General features: G+C 36.8%; 1 protein-coding gene and 2 pseudogenes across 1 annotated transcript; all 3 read left to right on the forward strand.

Moving 5' to 3' along the window:
• Nucleotides 1-415: 415 nt before the first annotated feature.
• Nucleotides 416-3,887, forward strand: LOC149392221 (cytochrome P450 CYP82D47-like). The gene is made up of 2 exons (XM_089620132.1): nucleotides 416-1,400; nucleotides 3,070-3,887. Exons 1-2 carry the CDS (start codon nucleotides 426-428, stop codon nucleotides 3,697-3,699), a joined length of 1,605 nt encoding a protein of 534 aa, XP_089476258.1. The 5' UTR covers nucleotides 416-425; the 3' UTR covers nucleotides 3,700-3,887.
• Nucleotides 3,888-5,220: 1,333 nt separating this feature from the next.
• On the forward strand, nucleotides 5,221-9,093 carry LOC149392222 (demethylepipodophyllotoxin synthase pseudogene; annotated as a pseudogene).
• Nucleotides 9,094-17,365: 8,272 nt separating this feature from the next.
• LOC149392223 (cytochrome P450 CYP82D47 pseudogene) lies at nucleotides 17,366-19,640 on the forward strand (annotated as a pseudogene).
• The last annotated feature ends 384 nt before the right edge of the window (nucleotides 19,641-20,024 follow it).

Genomic DNA, 20,024 nt, shown 5'->3' on the forward strand with positions numbered 1-20,024 from the left:
TTTGTTGATCGAGTTACTAATTATCTTAAGTACAAGAATAATCTGACAATTAATATAAATATAAGCTTATTAATCATCTATTACTGATTCCGTTTCTGATTTGATAAGCGTATACTAAGTAATAAGTCTACTACTATGTTATATACTAGTTCAAGAGTCGATATCATATTAATCTAATATACCGTTTATGTCCCCTTAATAATATTAGTACACTTAAACTACTATTCTAAGTTTGTATCTCCATTATTGAACGTCTCTTCTAGGTTTTTGTTTGATAGCTCATAGCTAGGCAGAGAAGACAATTTGAACAGCTCATCTAGGTTGTTCGATGGAAGGCTGCGACGTATCTATTTTTATATCTATTATAAATACAGCCTGTAACGAAATAAATCCGAATATATCCCCTCTACAGTTATCTTATAATTATGGCTTCTTCACTGCTTCATTATGATCTAAGATCATTAGTGATGATTCTGCCATTTACTATAGCACTGTTAGTAATATCCTATTATTATTGTATCAATAGAAAGTGGGTGGTTCAAAAGGGAAAAGCTACACCCCCAGAGGCCTCTGGAGGTTGGCCAATATTTGGCCATATTTTCTTGCTAAAAGGCCCAACGCCTTCCCACAAAACCCTAGGCGCGCTTGCGGATAAGTACGGCCCGATCTTCTCCATCCGAATCGGGTCCCACAAAGGCCTGGTGATAAGCAGCTCCGAGATTGCTAAGGAGTGTTTCACAACCAACGACTTGGCTTTGGCCTCGCGGCCGGACTTGATGGCCGCGAAGGTCATAGGCATGTTCGGGTTGTTGCCATATGGCCCGATTTGGCGCGAGATACGCAAGATCTCATCCGTCGAATTGTTCTCGAACCAACGGCTAGAGACGCTCAAACACGTCAGAGCCTCCGAGGTGGGTGTGTCCTTGAAGGAGCTCCACCAACACTGGACGGCAAATAAGAGCGATTCATCGAGCCGCGTCTCGGTGGATATGAAGCAGTGGCTTTGGAACCTGGCTCTCAACTTGATCCTCAGAATGGTTGCGGGTAAGCGCTACACATTCACCGATGGCGGTAGCGACCATGCTTCGAGCGAATCGAGAATGGTTCGGAAGGCGATGAACGACTTCTTTAGTCTCGTTGGGCTATTTGTGCCCGGAGATGCGATTCCTTGGCTCGGGTGGTTGGATTTGGGAGGCTACGAGAAGGCCATGAAGAAAATAGCAAAGGATTTGGATCTTATCTTTAGTCAATGGCTTGAAGAGCACAAGCAGAGGAAAGAAGCCATGAGCGGTGTTGATGCTAGAAACGAGCTAGACTTCATGGATGTCATGCTTTCTGAGCTTGAGGGCTCTACCTTTGCTGAGTATGACAATGATACAATCATCAAATCAACAGTTTTGGTACGTACGCAACATAGACATCTTATCTACAGTCTCACTTTTTTTTTTTTTTGTGGTCGTCGGATAGTTGCTTTTTGGCTTTTGAACTTCTGTTTTTATGTATCATATTCATACCCATTTAGAGTATAATTTTAGACTTTTAGGCCCTCAGGAAAAAATTCGTATATAAGTTAATTAAAAGAAAAAGGTAGAGACTTTTAAAACACTAAAGTATTTAATGCTTGTTTTAGTAATATAACTAATTATTTTATTGAAAACACTAGTTCTAACAACGAGTTAGAAAAATTATGATTGTTTTTAAACAAAAGGTGAAAAATAAAAATAAGGAAAATAAAATAAGGTGAAGATTTTTAATTGTATTAAATTAAATTTAGCAAAATTGTTGTCAATGATTTTTTAAAAATAACAAAAGGTAGGGAAAAAAACTCTTTTATTATTCAAAGTTTTTCAAAATACAGCATGTTTTTCTACCTGTCAGATTTCTTAAAAGTATTATGGGAAAAAAAAAATTAGTTAAATAAAAGGTGAAGTTAAATTTTGATAAAATAAAAAAAAAGATATAGAGAAATAGAAATTAAAAAAGTTTTTTGTATTTATATTAATATAAAATCTACGTATAATATTAATACGACATAGTTTTTCAAATAATATATATATATATATATATATATATATAACATATAATCCAAATGATGTATGTTATTGATATAATATAATATAGTATTAGTAATTATGATTATAATGGGAAAAAAATTTAGTTAAATAAAAGTTGAAGTTAAATTTTGATAAAATAAAGAAAAAAAGATATAGAGAAATAGAAAGTAAAAAAAGTTTCTTATATTTATATTAATATAAAATCTATGTATAGTTTTTCAAATAATATATATATAAACATATACATAATGTATGTTATTAATATAGTATAATATAGTATTAGTAATTATGATTATAATATACATAAAAAAATTATACAAAATATGTTGATGAGAAATGGAGGAAAAAAAATTTAAAGGATAAGGGTTGAAAAAAAAAATCAAAAGCCAAGGGTTGAAAAAAAAAATCAAATGCCAAGGGTCGAAAAAAAAAAAATTAAAGGACAAGGGTTTGAAAAAAAAAAAATCGCCAGGACAAGTGTTGGAAGAAAAAAAAAATCAAAGGCCAAGGGGTGAAAAAAAAAAAACGCCACGTGTCGTCTCTTGGCAGCGCCATGTGGCGGCTCCAGGATGAAAGTTGAAGGAGAGGTGCTCCTTATTAACTATGTTATGGAAAATACAAATAAAGCTCCTTAAGATAGTTATATATAGTTGTACACGATTAAATATCAGTGACATTTGTTCTAGCTACATAGTCATAAAAATTTATAAATTTAACTATTTTGTTAAAAACTTAACTATTTTACAAATCAATCGGTTTTGAAAATATATTTTGTACGATTTACATATTTAAAATAGATATAAACTTATAAAATGAAATTTGATTGAAACTCTCAACACAATTATTTAAAGAGGTTAAAATAAAGAAAAAGAAAAAAAATTCAAGAACACAAATTAAAAGAAAAGATTATAGATTAAAATATATTCGTTGTTTATCCCATAATATATATATTTACCAAATATGTTAACCTCAAACATGGTAATTAAGTGCATTTGAAGACAATAATATTTCACAGAATCTGATCGCTGGAGGTACAGACACGACCACGGTAACCCTAACATGGGCGCTATCACTACTACTCAACAACCGCGACGTGTTGAAAAAGGCCCAAGATGAACTCGACCGCCGATCCGAAAAGACCAGGGTCATTGACGAATCTGATATCGCCGATCTTCCGTACATTCAAGCAATAGTCAAAGAGACTCTCCGGCTGTACCCCCCGGCCCCACTCTCCGCGCCACACCTCGCCACGAAAGACTGCACTGTCGGCGGCTACCACGTGGCAAGAGGAACCCAGGTCCTCACAAACCTCTGGAAGATCCAAACCGACCCGATTTCGTGGCCCGAGCCTCTTGAGTTCAAGCCCGAGAGGTTTCTCACAACAAACCGTGACGTGGACATCAGGGGTCAACATTTTGAGATGATTCCCTTCGGAACCGGAAGAAGAGTCTGTCCGGGAATCTCGCTTGCTTTCCAATTGCTCAACTTAACGCTGGCTAGGGTTCTTCAAGGGTTTGACATCTCAACGCCGCAAAATGACAGCGTTGATATGACGGAGAGCTTTGGGCTCACCAATCTCAAAGCCACTCCGCTTAATGTTCTTGTCACCCCTCGTTTGCCTACCGAGCTGTATGGACAATCGTAAAATGTATCTTATACATAATAAATTATATATTTTACATTATTTATAATACATCTTTTTTTATTGAAATTTATAGTAAATATCTTTCTCCATATTAGTGTTTGTTCGATGTGAAACTTTTGGACGTTTTGTAATTGTATTCCTATTCCATTGTACTTCTTTTTTTTTAAAGCTATTTACATTATTGTGTATCACACGTTGTTTTATGTTGTTTTATTTTTTTTTTGCAAGGCTTTTTCCGTTTTTTAAAGTTATTGTTGTTGTAGACTATTATTATTATTATTATTATTAGAGATTTGTAAGTAATAATTAGCTATATTTTAGGGGCAAATTATAGTCCAATTATCATTTTAATATAGAGAATAGTCAATATTATAATAGGTTCCAATACTACCTTTCTAACTAATTTTTAAATCAACAATAAATCTTATTAATAATAATAGTTAATCTTATTAACAAGAGTAACAGTTAATCTTTAATCTTGTTATTAATCGTAACAAAAATAATAGTTAATATTATTGACCGTTAACAAGAACATCATTTAATATTATCAACTGTAAAAAGAACAACAGTTAATCTTATTAACCTTAACAAGAACAACAATTAGTTTTAATAATTGTAACAAGAATAAAATTTAAATTTTATTAATCGTAATAAGAACAATAATAGTTAATCATTTTAACAGTAACAAGAACAATCGTTAATCTTATTAACTGTAACAAAAATAATAGTTACTCTTATTAACCGTAACAATAATAACAGTTAGAATTTTATTAACGTAACAATAATAACAGTTAGAATTTTATTAATGTAACAATAATAACAGTTAGAATTTTATTAATGTAACAATAACAATGATTAATTTTACTAACGTAACAATAAGTATTATTTATGGTAACGATAACAATAATTAATCTTATTTGCAACACCAATAACAACAATAAATCTTATTTTCTATAACGATAATTAAGTACTAACTATGTTTTACTTATGTTCGGTTGTACTAAGATCATTAAACCACCATTATACTTCAATAAATCTTCATATATTGGGTCATTCGACTTTATCCCAGCAAACAAAATAACAATAACTATCATTAAATTTTAATCTAGTACGTGGAACAAATAAAACGAAGGTTCTGTCGTTTCATTTCTAAAAAAGAAATGAGACAAATAACCCCAAGGCTGAATCACAATTATTATAGATTTTTAATAGTTTGGTTAGAATTTAAAAGGGGGTCTATTTGGGCTAAATATTAAGTTCACCTTTATATTTATTGTTGTTGTTTTTAGCTATCTCTTTTATTTTATTTTATATACCGAGATAAGTATTAAATAATATAATTTTATCTCGTTACATTTAATTTTTTCTATTATTTCCACCGTCCTTGAGCCAACGCAAGGACCAAACAAAACTCCATTATTAAATTATATCTTTAAAACAGGGACAGAAACTTGTCTATAGATGATCAGTATATAGTAGAGGATAATATTTTAAAGTATACTTTGCACAACTCAATAAACCATGAACACTCGCACCGATAACCCTTATTCTAACATGGTTCCTTCTCTATCCACAACAGCACTCTTTGCTCTAAGTCTTTCACTGATAATAATCTACAGACTCCTATGGAAACCAAGATCTTCTGCCCGGAATCCAGAACCACCAAAAGCCGGCGGCGCGTGGCCTATCATCGGCCATCTTCCTCTGCTCGGAGGCTCGCAACCGCCTCACATAGCCTTGGGAAAACTGGCCGACAAGTACGGACCGATCTTCACCATCAAAATGGGTGTTCACAAAGCCCTAGTCGTGAGCGACTGGGAAATAGCCAAAGAGTGTTACACAGCCAACGACAAGGTCTTCGCTGACCGTCCAGAGGCGATCGCGGTAGAGCACATGGGCTACAACTACGCCATGTTCGGGTTCAGCGCTTACGGTCCGTACTGGAGAAAGCTTCGCAAGATCGCCACGCAAGAGTTGCTCTCGAGCCACAGGCTCGGGATGTTTGACGGCGTTAGGGAGTCGGAGGTCGAGATATCTATCAGAGCCATGCACAAACGGTGGTCCGAGAGCAAGGACGGCCTAAACATTATGCATGTGAGACAATTGCTTTAGGCCCCTAATTTGGGAGGCTCTTTTCTTTTTTATGTTACTTTTTATATATAAAAAAACTAAAAAAGAAAAAAAGTTCATATTGAAACTTTATTTCACAAATACTGATAAAAAAAATTTAAGGGTCGATTAGGAAAATAGCAACTTAAACGTTTGATATTACTAAATAGCTAACGTTTGGTAAATCTTAGATAAATAACCATTTTTATGTATTTACAGACGTAGATCTTAGATCAATAGTCACTTCTATATATTAGGTCAGTCATTATTTACGGTTATTTACCTAATTAATACCAAATGTTGGCTATTTAGCAATGTCAAACGTTTAAATTAGCTATTTTTCTAATTTTCTGAATTTTAATCTCGTAAATCGGACTGTTAAAACAGTTATTTTTCAATACTATTTATATTTTTCTATTTAACATTTTATTTAGTTTTTTATTTATTTGTTTACAGTTACATTTGGAATATAAGGGTTTTGTTTATAGTTTCAATTTAAATATATGTATAATTATAGAAATTTTAGAAATTGATATTCTCTAAATGAACATAAAAAAAAAATACAAGCAGAATGTTTTTTAACTATGTTCTTTTCTTCATTTTTTCATTACTGATTATTGTACGTTAGTCTAAAACTTTTAATAATTTACTCACTTTAAAAAAAAATGTATCGACAGAGTTAAAAAAAAATTAACAACACTTTTCACTTGCACTTTTTTTTCTTATAGTTATTTAACCGATGTTGAACAAATATTGACTATTCTATAAATTCATTAATTTTAATTGACTATTTAGCTAAAGAACTGATTCTACTATGTCTTATTCCAAAAAATTTCCTTAGGTCACAAAAAACATTAGGCTGGACATGTCCGAGATCCCTGGGGTTTTGGTGGACATGAAGGACTGGTTAAGTGAATTGGCTCTAAACATTTCGATGAGGATGGTCGTGGGGAAGAGAGACGATGGAGATGAGCGGTTCAGGGAGGCAATCAGGGATTTTTTTAGGCTGGCAGGAACGTACGTCCTCGGAGATGCGATTCCGTGGCTAAGATGGTTGGATTTTGGGGGGTTCGAGAGAGACATGAAAAGGACGGGGAAAGAGTTGGACGAACTGGCTCAGGGATGGTTGGACGAGCATAAGAGAAGTAGAATTGAGAACGACTTCATGGGAGTCATGCTTTCGTTTCTTGACGACGATGACGATGGCTCCCAAGAGATTTCCAATTTTGATAATGATATAGTTAACAAGTCAACATGCTTGGTATGTACTCTTGATCCTAAATAATCCTCATTCTTTGTTGAATTCAACTTCTAACATTGATGCTGATTTGGAACAGGTTCTAGTCCTAGTTCCAAATTAGCATCGCTACTAAAAGTTGAATTCAAAGAAAGGAATTCCACTTTTATTAAGTAGAAGTTCCGTTTTCTAACGGAAGGAAGACTTCCGGTCATTTATAAGAAGTTTAATGGAAGTGAAACTTTTCTTTTGGTTCTTACGACATTATTCACGAAATTAAGGAAATTTAAATTTAAAATATATGTTATTATCCTAAAAGAAAAAAAAAATTAGATGAACAATGTTGGAAAGATACTAGAATTTTCACTTCATGAATAACCATAATAGAATTTTTTTTTATTATTATTCTGTCAATAGTGTTGAAACTAAAGAAATTTTAATTTGTTCTATTCCTATAGTCCAAGAGAAAAAAAAAATAGCACCATAATTTTATTTTTATTTTTCTTTACAGAACCAAAATATTTAAAAGGTCTATTAGATATATAGTTTTATTTACGGTTTTGATTTTCTATTTAACCAACATTTGATAAATTTTTGGTAAATAGTCACTAAATATTTACACGCGTAAATTGATTGAAATGTTCAATCAGAATGTTTGTTATTTACCTAAAATTTAAAATTACAAAATATTGATTATTTATCTAAAATTTACTAATTAAAAATTATTTTAGTTTTAGTTGATTAATTTGCTAATTATTTGATATTTATTTTTTTTTTAATTTTTCCGCCAGACTTTTTAAGGTCCTATTTCTCTCACATTTAATTTGTAATTTTCTTCCACCCCATGGCCCTACCACAGTACCACTTGATGGATCCATTATATATTCCTATCTTCAATGAATCTAGAGCAATTATAGGATAAAGCCAATGAAAAGTACAGGCACGTTACTTTCCATTGTCAGGGAATCAATATGGACGAATATATGCTATGTATTAAAAATATTATATATTAAATAAATATAATACGTGTTAATAATTTATCGTTTATCCTCTAGAGTATCATTAATTTCCACCGTGCAAATGATTCTACATATATATATTAGCTAATTTTTTTTTCCTGAACTACGTGACAAAGGGTCTGATTTTAGGAGGGACCGACACGATTACGGTGACCTTGATATGGGGTTTGGCTTTGCTTCTAAACAATCGAAACGCCCTAAGAAAAGTCCAGCAAGAACTGGACCAGCAAGTGGGTCGAGAGAGGCGAGTCAAGGAATCCGACTTGAAAAGCCTTGCCTATCTCCAAGCCATCGTAAAAGAGACATTACGTTTATACCCTTCGGGACCGCTCTTAGTCCCTCGTCTTTCTTCCCAAGACACCACGATCGCCGGCTACCACGTCCCCAGCGGGACTCGTCTCCTGGTCAACGCTTCGAAGCTCCAACGAGACCCGAAAGTCTGGTCGGACCCCAACGAGTTTGCGCCGGAGCGATTCCTCGAGAGCGGCCGCGACGTCGACTTCGTGGGACAGAGCTTCGAGTTTATTCCGTTCGGGGCTGGCCGGAGAATCTGCCCGGGGATATCGTTTGCTATCCAAGTCACGCAGCTAGTTCTCGCTTCTTTGCTTCATGGGTTTGAAATCACGACGGTTTCTGATGAAGCGGTGGATATGGGCGAGACCACTGGGCTGTTGAACTTGAAAGCGTCTCCGCTCGAAGTCCTCGTCACACCACGCCTCGCTGCTAAACTTTATTACTGAGGCCACTCTATGAGTCAGCGCAACAACGCGCTACGTAAGAGGGTCCCACATCAGTGGTCTAAAAAAAAAGTTTGCAATGGAATCTTTTACGTAACGCATAGTAGAACGGTTAAACAGTGTTTTTTTTTTAAAATAATTTTAAATCTCGGTTAAGTGCTTTGTCTTGTGTGGCCTAAATGGTCAGACGGTAGAATTGGTAATAGCTTATGGGGTTTTTTTTAGGAGTTTTATATTTATTCCTTCTTTTTTTGGTAACCGTTGAATTAATAAAGGGATTATTGTGTTTCAATACTCTGTATTTAATAGGTAAAAAAAAATTACTGCCTTTAGAGGTTTGTGGGAATTTGTTAAATATTAACTACGTATTGACTATATTATATGTTTAATTAGGCTAATTATCCATGGAACCTTTAAATATATAACTTTGTACGCATTTTTCTAGTTAATACACACTACTCATTTTTAATCTGCTAAAAAGATTTAGAATATATATTGTCCATATATCTCTTGGTGCCAGCTGAAATTCACTTATCAGTAAAATAAAATAAAAAGAATCTAAGCTGTATATAGCAGTTTTTTTATTTCAACTTATGCAACAAATCATACGTAATTTCCAGTCTAATTTTTTTTGTATTATAAATTTTCAATATTTCTATTAGAATCTTGTTTAAGTTTTTTTTAATCATTGATGATAAATAGGGGAATCGCTTTGCTACTTAAAAATAGAGACAGTACGAGAAGTGTCCAACAAGAACTAGACGAACACATGGGCTGAAAAAGGCAAGTGAACGAAAATGACATAACGAACCTCCCCACTACCAGCTCCAAGCCACAATGAAATAGACGCTACGACTATACCCAACCGCACAAATTTTGGTCCCCGCGAGTCCTTCGATGATTGTATTCTCGATGGCTTCCACATTTATGCAGGAATGCGTCTCTTCGTCAATGCCTCATAGCTCGACCAAGACCCCAACGACTTGGTCAATCACCAGGAGGAGTTCAGGACCGAGAGGTTTCTTGCGATTTACGAGAGCATTGACGTGAAAGGTCGAAGTTTTGAACTGTGAAAGTATCATGGCGTCTCATCTCAAACCAATTATTGACAATGAGATGAATAACTCATGACCATTATAAACCTTATTAGTTCTCATTCTTTTTTTTATGTGAGATTTTTAACAGTCCCCTGATGGCTTTTTACCAATTTTCTCATCATCTTGTGCCGTCGTTATCCGTTTGGGCTTAGTGGACTCTGATACCTCCATGTGAAAATATCACGTGGTTTCATCTCAAAATCAATTGACATTGAGAAGAGTAACTCATGACCCTTATAAACCTTATTAGTTCTCATTCTCTTTTCCATGTGAGATTTCTAACATGAGCTTACTCCATTCAGAGCCGTACACAGTGTTGGACTATCCAACCCCATCACTTGTTCGGCTGGCATTTTAGTCACACCTCACCTTTCTCCCCGTCACCTATTTAGAACTTTTTTTTTTTTTTTTTTATCAAAATCATTAATTCTTTTATTCCAAAATTATGAGCATAACACAAGAGTGTAAGAGAGAAATTTTTTAGTACCAAAATACCCTTCATCATTAATCAACAATGTAGTCATATTGAAATGTTTTATTAACAATTTGACCAACAATTTGAAAGTTTTAGCTAAATAGTCCTGGTATATTATTAACCACTAATTTTTTACCCAAATACCCTTCCATTGTTGTCGCCTAAATTATTTTATTTATTTTCATAAATTAAAAAAAGAGCGTAATAATTAGAATCTTGCAGTTTAAATAAAAACTTCCATCAAAATGAGAAAAAATCCCAGAAAAAAAATCCTAAACAAAAGATGAAGACGGCTACTTATAACAATAATTAACGATTATTAACTACAAAAATCATGAAAAAAATCGTGAATGCAAAGAGAAAGACGGCCCATATTAAACATGATTATTGTGTTGTGCAGAAAACTAGATCATGGAAACCCAATAAATTATTTACAGCTATTACTAATTATTAATTACGCATTTTGAAAGAGAAAAAACCAGAATCATACAAACTCAACATATTAACACCAATTATTACCTAACAATAATTTAGTAATAAAAATCAGAAAATCTATTTTTTAAGAAAAAGAAAATAAATTCGATTACCTCTCCTAGCGAAGAAACAAATATGAATTGCAAAGAAACAAATAAAAAAAAAAACATATGACCAAGCCATGGAGTGAAGAGAGTGTTCGTCGGTGTTTTGTTCTTTGTCTCTGCAAAAATGAATTTTACTTACAAAACCAAAAAACGTGAGAGAGAGAGAGAGAGAGAGAGCTTTAAGCAATGACTAACTTCTGTTTAGCCAGAAAGAAATCAATTATATTAGTTTATTAATGAAAACTAATTAAATATATTATTTGAATTTGTTTGATTAAACGTTGCAGAAATAAGACACAATAAGTATTCATTCACGTTGATTCCCTTGCCACCTCGTCGATATGTGACTATTTAGTTTAAGTTATCAAAAATTTGGTTAAAATGAAATACACACGTTTGAAGTATATATCCTCTCGTTGTTATATTTTTCGATGCTAAAGAGCCATATTAACTACCATTTACATAATGCTGTAGAAGAATTAGGAAGGAAATATTGTATACATAGACACATACATATCTATATATATGTGTGTGTATATGTAGATGTATATGTATATGTATATGTATATATACGTCATACTATGCATCAGCAAGACAATCATATTTTGAAGTAGATAACTTTGACATATACTTGAAAACCGGCCAAACAACTATTAATGTATCTATAATGTTCTCAATTTACTTCTTTTTTTTTCTTTCTAATTTTGGTACACATCAAGAAGACGATCGTAAGTTGAAGTTGATATTTGACGCATACTTGAAATATCAGGATTTGAGAGAAGCAAAGCTCTGGAGATCAATTGTATTGAATGAATGTTGAATGAGCCAAACAGCATTATCAGGTTTATATACTTAACCTGAACAGAGAAAGGAAATCAAGTGCTACGCAGAGCACGATAACTAAAGCTAACTACCAATGAAAACAATCGAAAAGGCCACGTCATAACTATGCCTTAATAGCCCCCCTCAAACTCAAGTCGGAAAGAGAGACGACTTTGAGTTTGGACCGGAGACTTGGAAAAGAAGAACTCGAAATAGCTTTAGTTAAGACATCAGCCAGCTGATCACACGCCGGAACATGCTTGACTTGAATTAAGCCTTGCGCCACTTTTTCACGAACAAAGTATAGGTCCATCTCAACATGCTTGGTACGAGCATGGAGAACTGGATTAGCTGATAACAGGACAGCACCAATGTTGTCACACCAGACATTTGGAACGCGAGTCTGGGACATACCAAGTTCAGAGAGTAACGAGCATATCCATGAAACCTCTGAGACAACTCCAGCAATGCTTCGAAACTCTGCCTCAGCAGTAGAACATGATATAGTATGCTGTTTCTTCGATCGCCACGCAATCAGGTTCCCTCCCATAAACACACAAAATCCAGAAGTAGACCGGCGATTGTCAGTGTCACCACCCCAATCTGCATCACAGAACGCAGAGATATTGAAGTTGGGAGATTTGGTGAGATGAAGACCATGATCCACAGTCCCAGCCAAATATCGAAGAATCCTTTTCACTGCAGCCCAGTGAGACTGCAAAGGATTATGCATAAATTGGCACACCCGATTCACTGAAAAAGCAAGCTCAGGTCTTGTTACTGTGACGTACTGAAGACCACCCACAATGCTCCTATAAAGCTGAGCATCCTCAACTCTATCACTGCCATCAGCAATTAGACGAAGTCCACTGGTCATTGGAGTGTTGCACGCCCGAGCAAATTGCATTTTAGCCTTTCCAAGTAGCTCTTTAATATACTTTGATTGACAAAGAAGTAGACCATCATCAGTTTTGAGCACCTGGATTCCCAGAAAAAAATCCAGAGTACCCAGATCCTTCATTGAGAACATGGCACTGAATTTGTCAATCATAGCCTCAACTGCTGTACTGTCACTACCAGTGACCAAAATTTCGTCCACATAAACCAGGACAATCATCATGGAACCCGCAGAGGCTTTGATAAACAAGGAGGTATCATTCTTCGAAGCAACAAATCCCAGCGAGGCCAAGGCAGTAGACAGTTTTCCAAACCAGGCCCTAGGTGCCTGTTTTAGGCCATACAAAGCCTTTTTCAAACGACACACATGAGAAGGGTAGTTTGGATCAATAAACCCCTTCGGTTGCACCATATAAACCTCCTCTTTGAGCTCACCATTCAAAAAGGCATTATTGACATCCAATTGACGAATGGACCAGGAATGAGACAAGGCTAAGGAGAGAAGAATGCGAATTGTAACAGGTTTAGCCACTGGAGAAAAAGTCTCATTATAGTCAAACCCAGCTGTTTGACTATATCCTTGAGCCACCAACCTTGCTTTGTGTCTATTCAGGGAGCCATCAGCATTCTGTTTTAGCTTGTAAATCCACTTACTGCCAATGGCTTTTCTGTTACTTGGTAGTTCAGTCAGGTACCAAGTTTCATTTCTCATCAAGGCAAGGTATTCATCTTCCATGGCAGATGTCCACTCACTAGACTGAAGAGCCTGAGCAACTGAGGCCGGCTCAACTGCAGCACTGAAAACTTTTGGCTTGAAAATCCCATCTTTAGCACGAGTGATCATGGAATGAGCATTCTCAGTTTGGCCAGCAGTATGAGAACCAGGTCTATGTTCAACTGGAAGTCCAATGAATACAGTGCCTGAGTTAAACTGAACAGACTGAACAGGTAAAGTCTGAGCACTGTGAGAATCCATGCTTTGATCAGCTAATTCCTGACCTGCCACATTAGTTGATGATAACGAAAGGGAACCAGATTGCACACATTGGTCATTAAGAACATTAGACACTGGCTGAGTCTGAACAAGAGGAATGGCTAGACATGGAAAAGGCTCTTTCTGAGGACAGGACACACAACTAGAGGACTTTGTTTGAAACAAGGATGGATAAGGAAAGAGTTTTTCATTGAATATAACATCACGAGAAATATACACTCTACCAGTCCCATCTAGACATTTATATCCTTTATGATCTGGACTAAGACCAAGAAAAACACAAAGAGTGGATCTGAAAGCCAACTTATGAGCATTGTAGGGTCTGATATTAGGATAACATGCACAGCCAAAGACACGAATGTGATCATATTTTGGTGATTTATGAAAAAGTTTTGTGAAAGGAGTGGAGTTTTGAAGAACTGGAGTAGGGAGACAATTATAAAGAAAAACAGCAGAACGGAAAGCTTCATCCCAGTATTTAAATGGCAACTGAGCTTGAGCAAGGAGTGTGAGGCCATTTTCTACAATTTGCCTATGTTTGCGTTCAACTAAACCATTTTGTTGATGAGAATGAGGACAAGGTTTCCGATGAACAATACCTAAGCTCTCTAAGAATTTTGTGAAAGGTCTGAATTCCCCTCCCCAGTCAGATTGGACACATTTAATTTTGTGAGAGAATTGCAGTTCAATCAGGGCCTGAAAATTTTTAAAGATAGGGAAGGCCTCTGATTTATTTTTCAGCATATATATCCAGGTATATCTAGTGCAAGCATCTACAAAGGTGATGTAATATCTGAAACCATTGCGTGACTGAATAGGAGAAGGACCCCATAGATCCGTGACAACAAGATCAAAAGGATTTGTATAGACTGTTTCAGAAGCTGGAAAAGGAAACTTGTGAATTTTTCCATAACAACAAGCTGCACATGTATCCATATCAGTTTTATTAAATGTGAAAGGAATTTTACACTGAGACATAACATTTTGAACGATCTTACACGATGGATGACCTAATCTATTATGCCACAGTTGAAACAATTCAGAATTTGGAACACACGCAGAAATGAAAGCCTTACAGTTTGACATTGACTTTGTACATGAAGAAGATTTAGACTCAGACTCACTAGGCTTAGACCTTGAACTTAGACACACTTGATCTTTGTCAAAGACGTACAATCCATTCCTAAGCACCCCCTCCAAAAGAGTAGTCCTGGTATTCTGATCCTTGACAAAACAACAAGCAGAATGGAATTCAAAGAAGACGTCATTATCAGAACAGAATTTGGAAACACTCATCAGATTTTTTGTAATTTCAGGAACGTGAAGTAAGGTCTTAAGATCTAATTTGTGACTGGAAAAAGGAGACTGAAACGATGATTGACCAATGTGCTTAATCAGTAAACCCTTACCATCACCAATGTGGAGCTGTTCTGAGCCATGATATTCAGTCTTGAGATCCAAATTCTGCAGCTCGGACGTCACATGATTCGTAGCTCCTGAATCTGGATACCAATCAGCATCAGGCGAGTACCATGACATGTCTTGATTGTACCAGTTCTGATTCTGAACGTCCTGAGGCATGACTGCAGAGTGAGCTACATGACCTTGAGCAGTACCAGATGACTGAGCCTGATGTCCAGAATTGTGCAATTGCTGAGGACCTTTGAACGACTCATCAAATCTGTAGAAACAACTAAGAGCCAGATGACCTAGCTTTCCACACACTTGACATTGAGGTCTGTTGGATTGGAATCCTCGAGGTGCAGAATTACGACCACGACCACCTCGATAACCACCACGATTGAATCCATATCCTCTTCCACTGTTCTGTTGATTTCCATGGAATTGACCTCCTCCATTAAAGTGCTGTCTCTGACCTTGATAGCTTCCTGAACCTCCTCCTCTTCGATCGTTGAAGGAGTTCATCGCTGTGTAGTTCACAGACATCGGCGAATTTTTTTGTTGAGGCAGATCTAGTTCAGCATTCTTCCTCTCAATTCGTGCCTCTTGAGAGAGAAGAAGAGCCTCAATTTGATCAACAGAAAAATCTTCAGTCCTTATCAGAGTAGAGACTATGAATGTCTCGTATTCATCTGGTAATCCCTCACAAATCACATCAACATGCTCTTTTGCTGAGAAATTTTCTCCAACCAGAAGAAGAAGATCCACTAGGTTCCTAATCTTCAGGAGGTACTCATTCATCGTCATATCAATCTTTTTCGTTTTTCTCAGTTGAGTTTTGAACTGAGAGACCTTGGCTCTAATTTGTTGTGCGAAATATACCTCAAGCGTCTTCCAGATCTGCGCTGATGAGTCACAATTCACCATTCGAGATAAAACTCCTTCAGTCATGGACGATAGAAGCCACGACACCAGCAATTGGTCTTGCCTCTCCCAAAAGCGAAATTCTGGATTGATTTTCATCAATTCCTCATCTCCAAGCTCTGCAAACTTCGCCGGAACTTCGCCGGTGCCAAGAAGAAAATCCTGTAAATCGTGACCTCTGACGGTCGAGAGAACCTGTTTTCTCCAAACGAGGAAATTGTTAAGATCAAGCTTCATTCCAATCGAATTGTTGAAAACAATTGGATTCGCTCTTCCAGGTGTAGATCCTGCCGTGTCCTCCATTGTTGTAGACGTTGCTGTCGCCATGATCGAACTCCCTTTCCGAAGCCGGATTTAGGGCTCTGATACCATATCAGGATTTGAGAGAAGCAAAGCTCTGGAGATCAATTGTATTGAATGAATGTTGAATGAGCCAAACAGCATTATCAGGTTTATATACTTAACCTGAACAGAGAAAGGAAATCAAGTGCTACGCAGAGCACGATAACTAAAGCTAACTACCAATGAAAACAATCGAAAAGGCCACGTCATAACTATGCCTTAATATGAAAACTAGCCAAACAGTTAACTATTAGTATTAACGTATCTAAAATATTCTCCATTTCTTTGATACTTTCTATTTTTGGTATACCTATGCATAGTGAAAGTATTTACACATTAAAATTATTTTATGTGTGTTTTCGAATTTATTATTTTATTTTCAATTAATTTATTTAACTTATTTCAAACCATTTAACATTAATCTTTCAATTTATTTGTAACGACTACTTTAACTTAAAAGTACTGAAAACTAATAACCTTCGTATTTTTAAGTTAGACATTGCAACTCTATGTAATTTATATCCAAAATATATGCATACGTACACACAGCATTTTGAAGTTTCAATTGAAGAAAAATAAAAGCATATATTGTGTTAGATTCTAATTGCATGTAACAATAGAGTCATATTAAAATTTAGAGGAGTTGATAAAAATAAATGTTCCAATTTACAAAGAAATACAATGGGAATAAAACGTATTTCGCCTGCTATTGACATGAAATATGCATGTATCAGTGTGTTTGTGTGTGTTTGTACGGTGGACGGTGGATCCAACATGTGCGCAGCAAGGGGAAAAAGAGAAAAACTAAAAAGCATTGGACATGTGTTACATGAGTTTGTGGCTCTTTTAGGGTCTAGGGTATGTAAGTACGTAGCTTAGTTATAAATTAGTGTGATTCATACAGAGTGTATATATATATATACGATCAAACGTAATGATATGATTCACGGCGATCATCCACATTTTTTTCTTTGAAGCATAAACCACATAAAGAAAATCTCAGCCGTATCGGAGCTCAAATAATTAAAGCCATGGAATATCCTCAGCAACTTCTTAACCCTAAACTTCATCCTCTCACAACAGCGATCATTATCTTATTACCTTTATTGCTGTTTCTCTATCACCACCTCTTTCGGAAACTAAAATCCCAAAAGTCAACACTGCCGCCACCCCCGGAGGCCAGTGGCGCACTGCCCATCATCGGCCATCTCCACCACTTGTGGGGCCCACAACCGGCCCACAAGACGTTGGGCCTCATGGCCGACAAACACGGCCCAATCTTCACCATCAGAATTGGAGTCCACCAAACCGTGGTTGTGAGCAGCTGGGAGATCGCCAAAGAGTGCTTGACCACAAACGACAAGGTCTTCGCGGACCGGCCAAGATTCGTTGCCTCCGAGACTCTGTCGTACAACTTTGCATTGTTCGGGATTAGTTCGTACGGTTCGTACTGGCGTCAGACCCGCAAGGTCGCCACGCTGGAGCTGCTCTCGAACCACCGGCTCGAGAATCTCCGCCACGTCAGGGAGTCGGAAGTCCAAACCGCGATGAGAGAGCTGTACAGCCACAACAAAATCGAAACCGAGATGAAGAAGTGGTTCGGGGACATAACTCTGAACTTAATGTTTCGGATGGTGGTCGGGGAGCGATATCTCGATGCCACGGCGACCGAGGATGGTGACGGCGATCGGTGCCGGAAGGCTTTGACGGACTTCTTCGACTTCTTGGGGAGTTTCATTTTGTCCGATGCGGTTCCGTGGCTGAGGTGGCTGGATTTGGGGGGTCACGAAAAGGCCATGAAGGCGACAATGAAAACGCTCGACGGGTTGACTCAAAGATTGCTCGACAAGCACAAGAATAAGAAAAAAGAAGTGGATACAATATTTAATCGTGATTTCATGGATGTCATGCTTTCGATTCTGGATGGTGCAGAGTTTGGAGACTCCAGATATGATGCCAATACAATCATCAAAGCTACATCCCTGGTACGCTTATAGATCGTCATATATTATGTGGATTGTGGATATATACTCTTTCCATCGACCTTTTAGCCAAAAACAAAAAAGAGTATTATAAAAAAAAAATTATAGATGAAGCATATTAATCCACAAGTTAAAAGTCGGTTCTATTGGAGAATCATCAACCAGCAAAAACTACTTGTAAATTATTATATTAAGGCATATCATCTAAGGATTTAAAATACAGTTACTAATCAGTCTAACTTTCAGTTTTTCGGAGAATATATATATATATATATATATATATGTGTGTGTGTGTGTGTGTGTGTGTGTCCAAATCCCAGATACTCAATCTCCTCCAACCTTTGTCATAAACTTCACCCGAGCTCAGTTAGATCTAGTCAGCGAGTCAACCAAATATAATAAAAAGTATTTTTTTTTTCCTTTTCGAGACGAGACAGTGTAAAATATATAGTACTGATTTGTGACTCTATGTATTAAATAGGAGCATTGCTATTGGGAACGGGTCACGACCATCTCACGATCCACTCACATTTTGACACGTGGCACTGTGCTGCCACGTGTCAAAATGTGAGTGGATCGTGAGTGATCGTGACCCGTGCCAAAGAGGATTTCCGATTAAATAGTGATCGTATAGTAATAACTAATTTACTTATTTAATAAGAACCCCATGTCTAATAATTATTTTATGCAAACTTTGTAGCAAATAATTTTGGCTGCCACTGACACGACAACGGTTACAATGACGTGGATGCTGGCTCTACTCCTCAACAACCGCAAAACCCTAGTAAAGGTCCAACAAGAATTGGACGGTCAAGTGGGCAGAGAAAGACAAGTGAGAGAGTCGGACTTAAAGAACCTGGTCTACCTCCAAGCCGTGGTCAAAGAAACCCTACGCTTATACCCGGCTGCCCCACTCTTAGTCCCGCACGAGTCCAGCGAGGACTGCACTGTCGCTGGTCACCACATACCGGCACGAACTCGCCTCCTCGTCAACGTCTCAAGGTTCCAACGAGATCCGAACGTGTGGGCCGAGCCCGGCGAGTTCAGGCCCGAGCGATTCCTCACTGGAGAAGGGAAGAGCTTCGACGTGCGGGGCCAGAACTTCGAGCTCATTCCATTTGGCAGCGGAAGAAGGATGTGTCCAGGCATCTCGTTCGCACTTCAGGTGACTCAGCTCTCCCTCGCTGCCTTGCTTCATGGCTTCGAAATCACGACTCTGCGGGACGAGGCGGTGGACATGACCGAGTCAGCTGGATGGACTAACCTCAAAGCATCTCCGCTCAATGTTCTTCTCACTCCACGTCTCCCTTCCGAGGCCTATTGATATATATTCACAGACGCAATGCTCGTTTGTAAAATCAAACAAAATAAGTCAATTTATTTATTTTAATTTTTTTAAATAAATATAAATTATTGTTGCTACATGGAGTTTGGCGTTTTAGTTCATGCAATTCTCTTGTTCCTCCTTGCATCACACAGAACATTATTCATTTCTTTATGTCAGGATACGACGTAGCTTCACTGACAGTTTTTTAACTGGTCATGGTGGATGTGCCCCATTTGTCTCTGTTTCGGATCAAATGACATTCATGTTGTTTGTTTCATATAAAAGAATGTCTCATCCTTGGGTGGGGTTACACATTTACGTCGCCAAAACGTTTTTAAAGAAAAAAGTGTGTCTTTTGTTATCTAGTGTTTGTGTCTTTCC

Source organism: Urtica dioica, chromosome 7 (assembly GCF_054948205.1).
Source record: "Urtica dioica subsp. dioica isolate 48M chromosome 7, U.dioica_male_clone48M_v1_H2, whole genome shotgun sequence".
In the NCBI taxonomy this organism is placed as follows: Eukaryota; Viridiplantae; Streptophyta; class Magnoliopsida; order Rosales; family Urticaceae; genus Urtica; species Urtica dioica.